Below are 15722 nucleotides of genomic sequence, written 5' to 3'. Positions count from 1 at the left end.
ATAGTTCTTTTATATTTTAAATTAATGTTGCAACGTTTTCATCTGATCCTGAGCTATAATATTAACATTATTCACATTGGATAAACCAATTATCAATATAATTTTTTTTTTTTTTGTTCCCTTCAGCATATATAATTTAGCTGTAACACCTGTAACTAAACAGCACCGACCAACCATTCACACAATTCTGGGTTTAGTAGTATACACATTTCAATTTGATCGAAGTGTTATGCCTAATTAGTATATTCTTTATGTTCTATCAAGAATTGTTTTCTAAAACTCTTCATTCGGGAGTATTGTTTTCCTATTTTATTTATGTATTTATTTTTATCTAAGCCGACAACAATTTTCAATTTTAAGATGGTATAGACAGGCATTTTCATTTAGGGGGGGGGAATATACCCCAAAAAACTAATTAATTTTCGTAAAACAAAATTGATAACATAAGTATATATATAAAAAAATTTTCATGCGCACAAGTTGACCATCAAAGCCTGTTCTTATTCTGAATAATGTATACAAATTAGTATAAAATTGTAATTAATTAAGACAAATTTTTTATAATTACAATTGGTTATATTTTAATTTTAAAGTGGGTCAAATAAAACACATTATATAGTATAAAATACAGACTATAAATAATTTCATTATTTTTTTTTGTTAAATCTATTTTTTTTGGATTTTTTCTTTTTTGGTTCATTTTCTTCTTCTGGTTCATACTTAGATGGATCTGCTAATCTTTTTTCTCCACTAAAAATAAAATTTAGTTATAAAAAAAAAAATTTAATATTATTTTATTTATATTACCTTTTTACACTAATAAGACTTTTAGTTTTACCAGAATTTCCTAGAGCTTTTCCCCATTCATCTTCTGTTCCTTTAATTGCATATCTGGTCAGATTTTCTTGTTTTAGTTTTTCTAATTCTATGCGTTGCTTCTTTTTCAAAACCTGTGATATTAATAATATTAAGATACGTTACAGATAAATTAGTGGTTTTTTTATGTTATACCTTAGCTGCTTGTTCTAATTCTACTTCTAAAGGTTTAGCTAATGGTCTTAATTCATTACTATCGGCTTGTTTAATCACAGGTAATTTATTTTCAACATTTTCTTCCATAATTCCATTAATTACTTGCAGTATACGACGCATCATTCTATTATATAAGCCAAGTAATTGTGAAGGTAATAATTCAAACTGTTCTGAAAGTTCTTCTACAGTTTTGTATTGCAGACCCAATCCTAGTAATAATGCCTAATAAAAACATTTTTAATAAATAATGAAAGCTTTAAGGTAGTTTTATTACTTTTTGAACAGCTGAAAAATGAGTATCTCCAATTTTACTTTGAAAGTAAAGCTTTGATAAGGTGGGTAAGAGATCCATAATTAGATGATAATCAGCCATATTATTGCAATACTTTTCTAATCGAAGAATGTCGTAAGAACTTAAATGAATATCCAACTCTGTTTTGTCTAAAATATCTAATAATATAAAGAATTAAAAATAAAATTGTAGTATAAAGTTGAATTCTTAAGTGAATTATCTAATATTTTAAACTCCTGAACTTTTAGACATTTTAACAGTGAAATTTGATAGAAAATGTTCAAAATGTAGTAAGTATGACAGCGAATTCATTTTATTTTATTAAATGCAAACATTTAATACTTACTGTTTATACTAAAAAGTTCAAAAGTTCAAATAATATTCAACCTATCCTATATAAAAATCATTTACTTTTATCCGTGTCTGTAGTTATATTAGTATTATGCAACACTCCAAGAGCTAATTGTGGTGAGAATTTGCGAAACTGGTAACCAAGTAGTGATATAAAACGTTTACGGAAATCAGTCCAAAATTGTGATAACCAGTCTTGATTTTTTGAGTCTGATGAATTTAAAGTTGAAATCATTATGCAAGAATGTTCTCCTGTTAATTCATTATTAGTTTGTCTAAAACAAAAACAAAAATGAATAACTTAAATGTTTTATAAAATTAAAAATAAAACTATTAGGTATTTGTACCTAATATATAATGGAATAAATCCAGCTTTTTTCCAGAATTTTAAAAGTGGACCAGTGAGACCAAATGATACACCAATATAATCTAAACGCTCTGGAGGTCGTTCACTTAGCTTCAACAATAATGGAGGTAAATTATTACGTGGTTCTATAATTGAATAAACATATTTATTATTTAATAAAAATTATTTTTATATTAATATTTGCTCACATACCAATTCTTTCTTCAAGTAAATCAACTTCTTCTTCTTGAATGGAATCAATATTTTCTTTAGGAAGTTTTCCTTCTTCAATATTTGGAATCAAAAATTCATAATACATTTTCAACAAAGATAATGCTCTTGAACCATATCCCATCTATAAATAAATAATTATGTTAAATTTTGTTTAAATATGTAAATTGTCCTCACTTAGTTGTATAATTAATTCATTACACTTTGGTAGTCTGGATGTGTAGCAATGCGAACAATGCGAGCTCCAGCTAATGATGGAAATTGTTCATCTTGAAAACATCCGGATATTGTCCATGGTATAAGATCGCCAGCTGCTCTTTTGCCACGTTTCAACGCATCTGACGCTGATGTTTGAGATACTTCACCTTCTAGACACAACTAAATAAAATATATATTTATAAAGTTAAGACAAGAAATAACTATATAAGTGTTGGTTGATAAAATAAAATATATATATTGATAGAAACTGAACTTCAGAGAGAAAAATTAGGTCTATAAAACTATTCTAAATTCTTGAACTATATGCTTTATAAATTTTCTAAAGAAATTAAGAAAGTGATTGTTCAAGTGAACAACACATTTAATGCCAACATCAGATATATTTCGATACTAGATACTAACACATCTGGCCGATGACAAAGGGTATCTGACAGATGTTATATGTATTTTCATAGTGATCTAAAGAATGTATGACCATAATATTTCTGGCTACTCAGTACACATTTTTAAATAATTTGGTATAGTTGGTTTTTGGTTTCATTCTTTTTTTTTTTTTTGTAATTGTGGGAAGATTTTATCTACAACAAAATGTCAGCATGGCGTGCTAAAATAATGTCGGCATTGAACATGTTAGAGCCAATCAGAGACAAAAATACCAATTTTAGTAACTCATTCTACTAAATACTGCTAAACATTCAAGAATTCTCTGTCTAACTTTGTTAAACACATCTTAAATTTTTTCCGCACTAATTCCTATTCAATTATAGTACTTACCCACATTATACAAGGGTCATTAGTGTAACATTTCAAGTTTCTGGACCTAGCAGTTTAAGCTCTGTATCAACATCAATTGGTTTCTTATTTTATAAATTTTGAAAATACCAATATTACCTGAATAACACATAAAACTTCAGGTAAACTTTTTGTATTTATATCAACAGGACCCAAAAGACAAAATAAATGATGTGCTGGAGCATCTGACATCATTTGAAGATCATTTGGACTGTTCTATTAGTTAAAAAAAGAAACAATGTAAATAAAAAATAAACAGACTGAAATAAGTTATAAGAATAAATGATATTTCTTAAAATATTTACTTTATAATGTGAAGCTACATATAATGAAACAATTCGCTGCAAGAAAGCTTCTGACGCTTTATGGTAACAAAATAAAGTATCTCTATTAATATAATATAGATCACATCTATCAGGTGGAGGACAGCCAGAAAGCAGTGGAGCAATATTTGTGGCATCAAGACACAACAAATTAGTCAACCATTTTTCTACATCATCACCCGGTTTGTAACGTATAGATTCTTCTAAAGTCACCTATAATAAAGTTAAAGTAATATATTTAAAATTCAATAAAAAAAAATTTAACTTTACTAGTAACATTTTAATATCTCCCTCTATCTAGCGCCAGGAATAATATACAAAAAACAATTATATTTAAAAAATATGTACAATTAAATTATATAATAAATTAATAAGCAACTAACTTCTTTTAAAAATCGTCCAGTAATAGCATTTTGACCGGCTTTATCATTTACATTATTACCAATAGGTGTAGCTTGAGAGCGGAGCTGTTGTAATAATTTTAATGACAATGATCGACCCGTTCCTTCATAACTAAAACAAAATTACAATTTTCTAATATAAATAAACCTCTATAAATATATTTTTAAATAATCAGATAAAAAAAAGAACATGTGTTGAAGATATCTATAAATGTAAAATCAATCTTTGATAGTTAAATTAATTCATGTAAAGCAGTTCTAACTTACTTAAGTTAATTTTAATATTAGGGAATTTATCAACTATAAGTTTAAAAGTAACAACATTTTCTATGGGTTGTTAAAAATAAATTTCGGTATTTAAATTTGAAAAATTATTAAAAAATAATGTCAAGTTTAAGCTTTGGCTAGTATATTTAGTGAACAATAAATAATTAAATTATCTTTTAAAAACATAGATTAAGAATAACTGTTAACAAATTGTGGTTTGGAGAGTTAGATTCAATAAAAATAATTTTCCTTATCAGCATTTTCAACTATAACAAATAGCATGAAGAATAGAATAAGGAGACCTAACTCATACAGCCACCCACATGAAAAACGTACCAAAATTAGTAACATGATTAAACTGGCTATAGGTGGCACTGCGTATGCTAAGGCTGCTACTTTGACCCGCGTAATATAGAGCTTATTCATGTTTTTTGCATTTTTTTTTAAATATATATGACCCATTACAAATTTTATATCTCGTAAAATTACAAATTACAGCGCCACCTGTGACCGTTTAATCCTGCAACTCATTTTGGGACGTTATCAGAAACGGAGTTTGGTCTCCTTATTCTTGTCTTCATGGCAAATAGGTTAATATTATAATGTTAACCAATGAGTTAGCAAAGAAGTTATTATAGAATCAATTTACAAATAGAAATCAATAGGTCTAGGTGTATAGCAAATACAAAATATACTTATAAACATTAAATAATATGTTTATAAATACTCAATAACAAATAAAATCTAACAGGAAATTGTACTTAAGGATTTTTTGTTTTTGAAAAATGCAAAAAATATCATTAACTTCTTAAGAAATATTATAACTTTTGCTAAAATTAAAAATAAAATGGCATATTTTCTTATTGCATAGAGTATATGTTTATGATATAAAAATTCAAAATGGTATAAACATTTTATAAAATGCAATTTACCCATTAATAGTAGAAGCCAAAAATACTAGATACGGACCAAGCATGGCCTTTACAAGTGGAAGTGGTATAGCAGCAGCTTCATCAATTACAACCAATTCTGCTTGACTTAATTTATTTGATTCAGTTGGAACTATATACTACAAACATATGTTCAATAAATACTGATAAATATAATTTACAATTAAAAAGTATTGAAGTAATTTTAAAATAAATAGAACAAACTTGGATAGTTTGTCGATGATCTCGGAAAATATTTACTCGGACCAAGGCTTTATTATCGTCAGGATTAGTTGATCTAACTAATCCATAATCTAAATGTTCTTGATATCCGAGAGCGTCAAAACCTTGAATAAATAAAAATTTAAAGTTAAAAAAATGTTATAAATAAAAAACATTAATTTTATTACCCTTAAAAATAAATTCAAAAAATGTTTTTAAATTTTCAGGTGAAGGCGATGTAACAAAAATATTTGAATAGCCAAATGCAACAGCAGCTGCAACAGCTATTCCAAGAGCAGCAGATTTTCCTCTACCTCGAGCAGCTGTTAAGGATACAGTAGATCTAAGAGTTTTTTCAGAAATTGCTTCAATAAAGGTTAGTAATGATTTAGCCTAAAATATAACACTATTTAAATAATTTTTCTTAAAGTATACTAATAGTACAACAATAAATAATTATAGTACAATTTTTAATTCTATTACCTGATCAACAGTTTTACAACAATTAACTAAACATCCAACTGGTTGTGTGTCTTTCATATTTTCTTTTAACGCTGTTAATTCTTGATCGTTAATTGATTGAATATTAGATTTTTCCTCAGGAACTAAATCAAGTACTTTGGATGAAATAGGCAACACTGTTAATTGATCATCGACCACTAAACATCGATCACATGACACTAAAGATAGCATGAACCTAATTAAAAATAATTAATTAAAAACAATTTTAACATTGAAAAAAGTTCAAAATATTTTACCTTTCATTAAATCTAGCAACAACATCTTGATGAGCTTCAGTTCTAAAACGTTCATGAACATCCATAGTTAAAGTATATAATTGTTTTAAAGATTTCAAAGACCGTAGTAAAAATACTATCAGTCCACCACCTTCTACTGTTTCTATAGTACGTGCTAATAAGTTTGGAGTTAGAGCTTCAAAATCCTTAAAACCATAATTTTACAAATGTAAATTTAAAAAAAATAAAAAATTTTGTTTAACTTACTTGTAATACACACATGCCATATGTGCTGCCAAGAATTTTATGAGTTTCTGAATAATAACAATATCGAATATTTGTAGAAGCGACAAATAATTCAAATGGATCATCTTCATTCACATTGAGTTTACCAGCTTTCACTTTATGTTGTATAGTTTTCATACGTTTCTTACGATGGCTAAACATAATTGAAAAATTAAATTTCAGTTATATATTGTTCTACGTTAAAAAAATATAAGTACCTGCTGAATCCTAATTCTTTTTTGTAGCACCATAATACATTAGGTCTAGCTTTGACAGATGCTTTAGACAACATATGATGTAATATAACAACCTAAAATAAATGAATAAAATGATTAGATGAATTGTATTTTTTATATAGTTATATACCTACTAATTACATATTCAAATTTATAGAATTATTGAATAATAATTATAAAATATTTATACAAAATATAACATGCTATTACATTTCAAAGTTATAACAATACAATACAGATATGAATTATGTTGGAAAATGTTGATTTATGTTACCTGATCACGGCCCTTGTCGCCAACAATTACAAACATAGTACGATGACCGGCTGTAACACTATTTTCAATCAGTGTCCTGATCCGATTATCGATTTTCTTGCGAACCATGATGATTGTTAAATAAAATAATAATTCTACTAAAAAAATTAGAAGTTTTCAGGCAATTTTGGGACGAATAATACTTTAAAATTCAATTAATTCAATCTTTGAAAACTAATAAAACATTACAAATTAAAAGCTATGATAAAATTCAAATATACTAAACATCACACACGTTTCTTATTACTGTGTTTTAAGGTTATAATGGTCCACCACCTAAGTGGATATTAGCAATACCTTACCGTGGTTACCATTGCTATAACTGAATTAAAAATGATTAGATTCTTGAATGATAGTTGTTGAAAAAAAAACAAAAATGATAAGATATTTTGCATGCATTCATTTATCATTAATTTAATAATTTTTATTTATCAAGACCGTTCAGTACTGCAGTCGCAGCGTGCGTTCTCTTGTTCATACTGTTCATAGAATATAGATCTTGTTCTTTATTTCTCTAATACTTATTACTTTTTAATATTAAGTATCAATTTGTGCGTTATAGATTCATATTTCATGGACTATAGTATTCTTATTTCAATTTCAGATTAAACAAAGTTTTATAATAAATAATTTAAGATATGGATTGCGACGAAGGAACGCCTTCCAGTAGCAATGCTATTGAAGATAAAACTGAATATGAGGCTTTTAAATCTCCAGTTTGTCTTATAGTGTTGGGTATGGCTGGTTCAGGAAAAACCACATTTGTTTCAAAACTCAACTCATACCTTAAGCAATACAAAAGAGCCCCATATTTGATAAATCTAGATCCAGCTTGTAAAAACATGCCATACACTCCAAATATAGGTATTAACTATTATGCAATTTTATTTAATATAAAAAATAATACATAAATTAGGTACTTTATATGTTTTTATCATTGATAGATATTAGAGATTCTGTGAAATACAAACAAGTGATGAAGAATTATGGTTTGGGTCCTAATGGCGCAATTGTAACCGCTTTAAATTTATATACCACAAAATTTCATCAGTTAATGGACCTCCTGGGAAAAGTAAATGTTGAAAATAGTCATGATATAGCTGTTATAGACACCACCTGGACAAATTGAAGTTTTTACATGGTCAGCATCAGGTCAAATACTTACTGAAAGTCTTGCGTCAACATTCCCAACAGTTGTAGTTTATGTTATGGATTTAGAAAGAAGTACTAGTCCAATAACATTTATGTCCAACATGTTATATGCATGTTCCGTATTATACAAAACCAAACTACCATTTATTGTAGTTTTAAATAAGGTTGGTTTAAAACTTTTTTATTTTGTTATGTCTATAACACAAACAATAAGTTTGACTTAACACGTTGATTGCTTGTTTTTTGCAGTACATTTGTCTTTTCTAAAAATAACATAAATAGACTACTCATATATGATTATACGTTCAAACAATGAATAAATACATATTTTAAAATAAGTGTTTAATTACACTAAATAATAATAATATAACATTTAGCCACGTGTAGGGAATAATAAACCATTTACTTTTAATATATTATATTGGATGCCAATTGGCGTCAGTACACAGTCAACGTGTTAACTATAATGCTACATCTATTTTTTTAGGCTGTTTAAAAAACTTTTAAATTAGTCTAAAATTTAAATGATAAAACATAAAAATAATGTAATTTTAATTACTATACTTTATCCACCGAGAGAACAACTGTATGGTAACTAAAACGTTTCTATTACAGTGTATTTCCACCACTATACTATTTCCACAGTCTCCTGTTAAGACAAAAACATTGTGAAAGTAACCGCCAGTTGCCACATTGTGGTATAATTTGATCACAAATCTGTGGTGCTGGTTTATTTGGATACAAGAGTGAGTTGCATTCTATCGGTGGACAGAGTTTATATTATTTACTAAATGTGTTTTCTTTACTTTTAAAATATAGTAAGCATAATTAAAATAAATAAGTTCAAATCTGAATTGTATATTATTGTTAATTTATTTGATCTCATTCATATAACGGTCTAGTTTAAAAACATTGATATTGGTTTTAGTAACAAATTGTTATATGAAAAAATATATTATTTTTGTATTTAGTGTGATATTGTAGACCCCACTTATGCAATTGAATGGATGCAAGATTTTGAAGCTTTTTGTGATGCTGTAGAAAATGAATCATCATACATGTCAAATTTGACTCGTACTATGGCATTAACTTTGGATGAATTTTATAATGAATTAAAATGTGTGCCAGTATCTTCATTAACAGGTCATAATTTTGATGAATTTTTTAAAATGGTTGATGCAGCAGCTGATGAATTTCAAAAGTAATAGTTAATTTGGATTAATTAAAACATTCAAATATTAATAGTTTTGATAATATTAAGGGAATACCGTGTTGAATGGGATAAATTGCGTAAAGAAAAATTGCAAACTGAAATTTCTCAACTCAACAAAAAATTGGATGATTTAGCCGTTAGTAGTGGCAAAGGAGAACAAGTACCTTTATTTACCTCATTAAGTACTGGTCGTGAGATTTCTGATATCTATCTAGCACCAAATGCTGATGAAATGTCAGGAGACAGTGAAGGAGAAGAGGTACCAGGTTTTTAATGTCAATGGCAAGTATTTATTTAATTATTTCAGATACTAATAGTAGTAGTATTTTGAACCACTAATAATTCTATAAAAATATATTGAAATTTGGATATTTATCAAAATATGGATCTCAGTAAGTTTTTCCAATTTATGTTTAATCTTTAATGTTTAAAGAAAACATATCTAAAATTTGCAACAAATTATTTTTAGTTTATAATAATATTAATTATTCTTTAATAATTTTCAGATTGAGCAAGTTAAAAGGTTCCTTTTGAAAAACAACTAATTATAAAGATGAAATTTCAATATCTGAATAATATATTATTTGTAAGTGGATATAATCAAACTATTATAAAAATGATTTTTATAAATGTAAAATAATTTAAAAAAAACAAATAAAAATCATGTTTTTATTTAAATTTGTTTAAAAATTTTAAAGTTAATTCTGGTTTGAATATTTGTTAAAAAAGTATACTAAATACTCTGCCACTTAATCTATATTGCAACTGCAAATTGAATATTTAACATCTGTATAAATAGTTTATCTAATGCAAAAAGATATTCTTATATTTTAACAAGTAGTATTATAAATAACTACATATTATAGCTACATTATATATATAATATATCAAATGCACTAAGCAAAATAAAAATGTAAATTCTAATTAAAATTAGGTCATAAAATTAAAGTTTCAAAATCATAGAAAATGTTCAATGCATAGACTAATCTCAAAAATTTGTAGTAAAGAACTATTTTACGTTGGTGTCCAGAAAAATAATACAACTATACAAGAATAATCTATTGGTCTTTAACTAAGATTTAGAACATTTTTTTATCTTTATCTCTCGTCTGCATTTTTGTCTTATAAGCTGCATTTGGAATACTTCAAATGGCAAATGTTTATGTTCTATTTTTCTTTTTTGTTACTATTACTTCTTCCATTGCCATGAGCCATTTAACTTAACATTATAACAGCGTATCAAACAATTTCTCAACCTCATCTTAGCACTCTTCTCTAGGTTAATCATCAGATTTGAAAATGGTCTAACTTCGGTGGTTGCTGTCACTTAAAAATGGGTCTCTGCAACACCTACAGATAATCGAATCCTGTGTTCCTCATCCAGCGATGAAGAAATCTAAGGTTCTTATCAAAACTACTGAGGCTTTCGGACTAAACTATTTAACTTTAATTGTAATATTACATGCATAAATTATGTGTGTATTATTTTAACTTGGTTGGTCGACTCTATCTCTGATTCAAAGCTAGGTTTGCTAAAGAGGATGCCAGCGTAGTATTTGTTATCTCTCTCTAACCCACGCGCAACATAGAAAATTGTATGTTCACAAAAATGATTATAACCATATTAATTTTTCAAATTAGAGTGAAATGACCTATTATAGAATTTAATGTTAAAAACATTACCTATCTAGGGCATCTCATAAGCGTTTTATTATATTTTTATTTAAGCAAATAGATGTATAAACGATTTACAATTTTATAAATAAAAAAATTGAATTATATTGATTAATTATAATTATAATTATAATTATTTAAAACAGGTAAGTGAATGGATACCAATATATCCTATAACATATAAAATTTAGATTAATTTTCATATTGGTTCAGCATACCACCTATAGTAGATACACACTCACCCATTTTTAGGCCAAGAGCTCCTAAAATTCTTATAACAAGCTACCTCTGCAAAGAAACCAATTAATAAATTAATGAAATTATCAAATGAGGACCCTTCTTTCCTTATTATACAAAATCAGTAAATATTACATTTTTTACTTAGGCACAAACCTGGCTTTGTAACTAAAATAAAATATTTTATTTAATAAACATAAAGCAATAAAAATAATAATAAATTTCAAGTAAAATAAACCAATTACAATACATAATTATTATATAATAATTAATTATCTGAATAAATTCTAATCATATCTTGCATTGTTGCTGGTAATTTAGTAACTGGACATCTAGATTCTCCCATAAGCGACTTATGTAAACACTTGTAACAGAATACAAACCTAAGCACAACAATGAAAAATATAAGATAAAATCCATAAAAAAAAATTTAAAAATTAATACAAATGTATGATTAAAAAATAGTACAATAAATTAGAATGTTTCTTTAAAAAAATATATAAATATAACAATGGAGCAATGGTCTTCAACCGGTAGGTCGTGTAAGCTTTAAAACTAGATCGCTATAAGCCTTCTTTTTAAAATAATAATGAATGTTATATGAAATAAATGAAAATACAGTTTATATAATCTATATTATATTCTATAGTATAATATTATATTATAATTTTATTTAGTTACATAGTATTACTACAAAGCATTAAGCAATTTTATTTTATTTTTTTGTTTTTCTACATAGCTTACTTAGGTTGCAAAAATGTAGGGCTAAAAAGTGGATCACAAGTCTAAAAAGGTTGAAGCCATTGCTATAGAGCATAAAAATTAATAGATACTACATTAAAAAAATATTAAAAAGCCAAGACTAAGAAGTTCCATTTACAATTAATACTCTTTTTGTGTTTTCAGACATATCCATGAAAGAAAGAATAATATTTCTCTTTGCATTAAATTAACTCCAAATTAAATAACACACAATAAGGATTCAAGAATGCATTATCAAAATTGCTTAATATATATTGACTACTGAAGTTAAAGTACATAATAGTTACAATCCGGATTTCAATTTAAAATGTAGGAAAATGCATTAAAGAACATAATTTGTTTCATATTATAATAGATACTTTAAAATAACTTTTTGGTTGTTTTACATTTTTACTGTTTGTTATTCTTTTTTTTAGCATTTTCGGGTCATTTTATTCATTTTTAGTGCATAAGTACTTTGTTAGAGTTATAAATGTAAATTAAGAAATTAAAAATATTATTTCAAGAAATATTTTTTTCTTAATATTTGCTTAATTATAGTTTTTTGATATTATTTTAATCATACCAAAAATCATAAGTGATTTATAAATGTGATGAGATCATAAGATCTTTATATAGATACAGTAATTATTGGATATAATGTCTTACTTAATTTAACTCGTTATTTAATAACTAATTAATCAGTAGGAGTTATAGCACAATCACATCTAAATCAAGTTCATATAAATACTGTGTATTGTGAGAATTTTTTTGTTTATTTTTCAAAGCGTTTTTGATAGTTTTTTTACTGTTTTTAAGTTATTCAAATCCGAACCGTAATAATAATTTAATGCTAAGAATGTACTTAAGATTTTTATCAATTATACTACTAAATGTATTTAAATAAACAATATTGCAATAACATACCCTGATACAGTAAGTGCAGTTGGCATTTTCCTTTCATTATACATATAGGACACTTATTAGTGTTTTTGAATGAAAGATATTTGTCATTTTCCTATAATTTTTGATTTAATATTACTTTTAATAAATAATTCAACATAAACAGAGTATAGCTATGATATAAACCCCATATATGGTACAATCATAACTTTATAACAGTCAGATCTTTTGAGTTTTAGTAAGCACATGATGTAAAGTCTCTTGTTATTAATAATATAAATAGACACTAAGACACGATAGGTATGTGTAGTCCTAGATTTTTACAGTGGGATATTTTAAACCACCCCCCCCCCCCCCCAGAAAAAACATGTATCTATGCACCAACGCATTGCAGAAGTTTTCAATTAAAATATTATTTATAAATTATATAAGAAAAATACTTAACCAGTATGTGTGTACGGAGTTGTCGATAAACAAATTATAAAAATATTGTTTACAATCCGCAAAAACCAGTCGGTGGCCGATGTTGACATGGTAATGGCACAGCAAATAGGATGCTGTATTTTTTTTTTTCAGTTATAAAATAATATTGTTTGTATTCATTTTATCTCTTTATTCTTAGTTTCAAAGTAAGATGAAACTATTGAAAATACGCCACTGTTTACAATCATACTATATTGCTTATATCATGTGTATAGTTATAAATTAGATCATTATAAAACATACCTTTGGAGGATTAGGAATTTGGGTAGGCAATAAATTTTGATTGCAAATTTTCAGAGTGCCACCAATTTAAAAACTGCATAAAAAATGCACCTAACTCCAACGAATGAGATAATCCATACAATAAATAATTCTTAATAGATTCTTTAATGCTGAAATTTGGTAGATTTATTATTTAATTATGTACATGCAAAATATATGAAAACAAAAATATATTAATTTGTGAATATACTTTATCTCATATAAGAGCTTGATATATTTAGTAACAGATTACTATGTATGACAGCAACAATGAAATTGCCTGTTGCTAACACATCATTTTATAATTCAAACAACTACTTAACTTGTACTTTGCTAAGATAAAAATAGTAAAGCAATTTTTGATCATTGGTCTAACCTTATCTAACCCAAACGGACATAAATCTGGTGCTTGAGATTACTTTTATATGTTACAAACTAGAAACTTAATTATTTTGTTGGTGTATTATTATTTTAAATTAATTTTTAACTTACCTTAATTGAGCAAGTGGTTCATTATTTGAAGATTCAATATTTTTATAAGTTAATACCATTCCTGCCACAGCTAATAAAGGTGAATGTGATTGACTAGATCCATTTATATATCTTATATAATATAATAAACATAATGCTTCCCAACATGTATGAATAATTTTATTTAATGTTATAAATACTTTCTAAAAAAAATAATATGAAATGTAAAGACTAGCAAAATATTTCAATTAAATTAATTATATAAATACATAAAAATATTGAATTACTTCTTTCAGCTGCAGTTTATACTTAGTTTGTAATTGATCGATATACATATCATATTTGTTTCGTAGATAAGGTATACACACTACTAAAGCTAAGCCCAAATACAATTGATTATTAGAAGGTTTAGAATTAGTTGAACTAGAAACTCTAGTCAAGTCATAAAAGTTTTCAGAAAATGTTCCTCCTAAAACAAACAGAATTATAATTAAAATAGAAAAATACCGATATCATAAAAAATATAATACAAGATATTATATATGATTTCCTTACCATATTTCTTCAAATACAGATACTGGCAAACAGTATTAAGTGAAAGAAATATTTCATCAAAGTATTGATTTAACCATTTTAATTGTTCAGGATCTTTTAAAGTAATATACTAAAAAAAAATTTCAATAAAATAATTGTACAATTAATTATAATATCAATAAAACTCACATAAAATATTTTTTTTAATGCTGGATAAATTGTTGAAGATAGATTTTCTTGTGCAATTACTTCAAATATTGACGGACGACTTATAATAGTTGTTGTATGGTGAGCTGCTTTTTCAGCCATTGGAAATCAATTTTAATACTCAATATTTTATCAAATAACTTTGTTAATTAATCAAACATTATAGTGGTAAATTTTTAAAGTACCTAAGTATCATATAAAATATCCTTGTTTTACAGGATAATTAGTCTTATGAGTTTAAATATACAACCTATACCAGAAATTCAAAAGTTAAAATAATCAATTCACTAATTTACAAACGGATTACAGTTCACAAAGGTCAAAATGTGTTTTCAATTATTATAATCGAAGTTTTATACTACTCAAAAGTTAATATTTAAAGAACAAGACAGATACATCGTACATATTAAAAATGTATTCAATTATTTTCAATTTTTAAATATAGTTAAATAGTTTATCGGTTATCATTTATCACAAAATATTTATGATAATAATCGTATCACTATGACACTTGTAGACAGACAGTGTGTTCATCACCGTGGAACACAATATGACATTTACCAATTTACCATGTGTGATGGGGTCAGTTCGACCCCGTGATAGAACTTTAGGGTTTACAGCATGATAGTCGATAGAGTAACTTAATCTATGGCTTACTGGCTTAGATAGTTAGATCATAATATACTATATACTGTATACTAATACTATATTATAGTATAATATGATCTAACTATCTAAGGATAGAACGCATATCCTCCGCGTTTTTTATGATTAATAAGTTAATAGGTCTATGATTCTAGCCATTCTAAAATAAATAGGACATTACCAATAATTCATGGTTATTACTGATTTACAATTGTTCATTTTTGT

General features: G+C 26.1%; 3 protein-coding genes across 5 annotated transcripts; 1 reads left to right on the top strand and 2 right to left on the bottom strand.

The window, feature by feature from the left end:
• Positions 1-554: 554 nt before the first annotated feature.
• On the bottom strand, positions 555-7243 carry LOC132928703 (RNA cytidine acetyltransferase). 3 transcript variants are annotated; one of them, XM_060993551.1, is made up of 19 exons: positions 6938-7241; positions 6646-6737; positions 6410-6581; positions 6164-6348; positions 5889-6102; positions 5594-5798; positions 5409-5530; positions 5187-5323; positions 3970-4099; positions 3569-3799; positions 3363-3479; positions 2454-2630; positions 2235-2376; positions 2023-2167; positions 1736-1950; positions 1307-1482; positions 1012-1254; positions 808-950; positions 555-750 (listed from the first exon to the last, which is right to left on the bottom strand). In XM_060993551.1, the coding sequence occupies exons 1-19, from the start codon at positions 7043-7045 to the stop codon at positions 648-650; spliced, it is 3057 nt and encodes a 1018-aa protein (XP_060849534.1). In that variant the 5' UTR covers positions 7046-7241; the 3' UTR covers positions 555-647. The 3 variants fall into 3 exon arrangements, with proteins under 3 accessions (XP_060849534.1, XP_060849536.1, XP_060849537.1); XM_060993553.1 differs by having other exon boundaries at positions 839-950; XM_060993554.1 differs by lacking the exons at positions 555-750; positions 808-950 and having other exon boundaries at positions 1066-1241; positions 6938-7243.
• A 147-nt stretch (positions 7244-7390) lies between these two features.
• LOC132928704 (GPN-loop GTPase 1) lies at positions 7391-10019 on the top strand. The gene is given in 6 exon segments (XM_060993555.1): positions 7391-7840; positions 7921-8090; positions 8092-8292; positions 9100-9329; positions 9390-9623; positions 9848-10019. Coding segments are annotated over 5 exon segments (1053 nt in total). The 5' UTR covers positions 7391-7614; the 3' UTR covers positions 9616-9623; positions 9848-10019.
• A 1362-nt stretch (positions 10020-11381) lies between these two features.
• On the bottom strand, positions 11382-15296 carry LOC132928705 (peroxisome assembly protein 12). The gene is given in 9 exon segments (XM_060993556.1): positions 11382-11635; positions 12921-12960; positions 12963-13011; positions 13623-13640; positions 13642-13771; positions 14133-14314; positions 14399-14580; positions 14667-14775; positions 14835-15296. Coding segments are annotated over 9 exon segments (945 nt in total). The 5' UTR covers positions 14955-15296; the 3' UTR covers positions 11382-11520.
• Between the last annotated feature and the right edge of the window lie 426 nt (positions 15297-15722).

The sequence above is a fragment of the Rhopalosiphum padi genome, chromosome 4 (genome assembly GCF_020882245.1).
Source record: "Rhopalosiphum padi isolate XX-2018 chromosome 4, ASM2088224v1, whole genome shotgun sequence".
Classification (NCBI taxonomy): domain Eukaryota; kingdom Metazoa; phylum Arthropoda; class Insecta; order Hemiptera; family Aphididae; genus Rhopalosiphum; species Rhopalosiphum padi.
The sequence above is the reverse complement of the archived record's forward strand: the minus strand, read 5'-3'. Positions and strand labels throughout refer to the sequence as shown.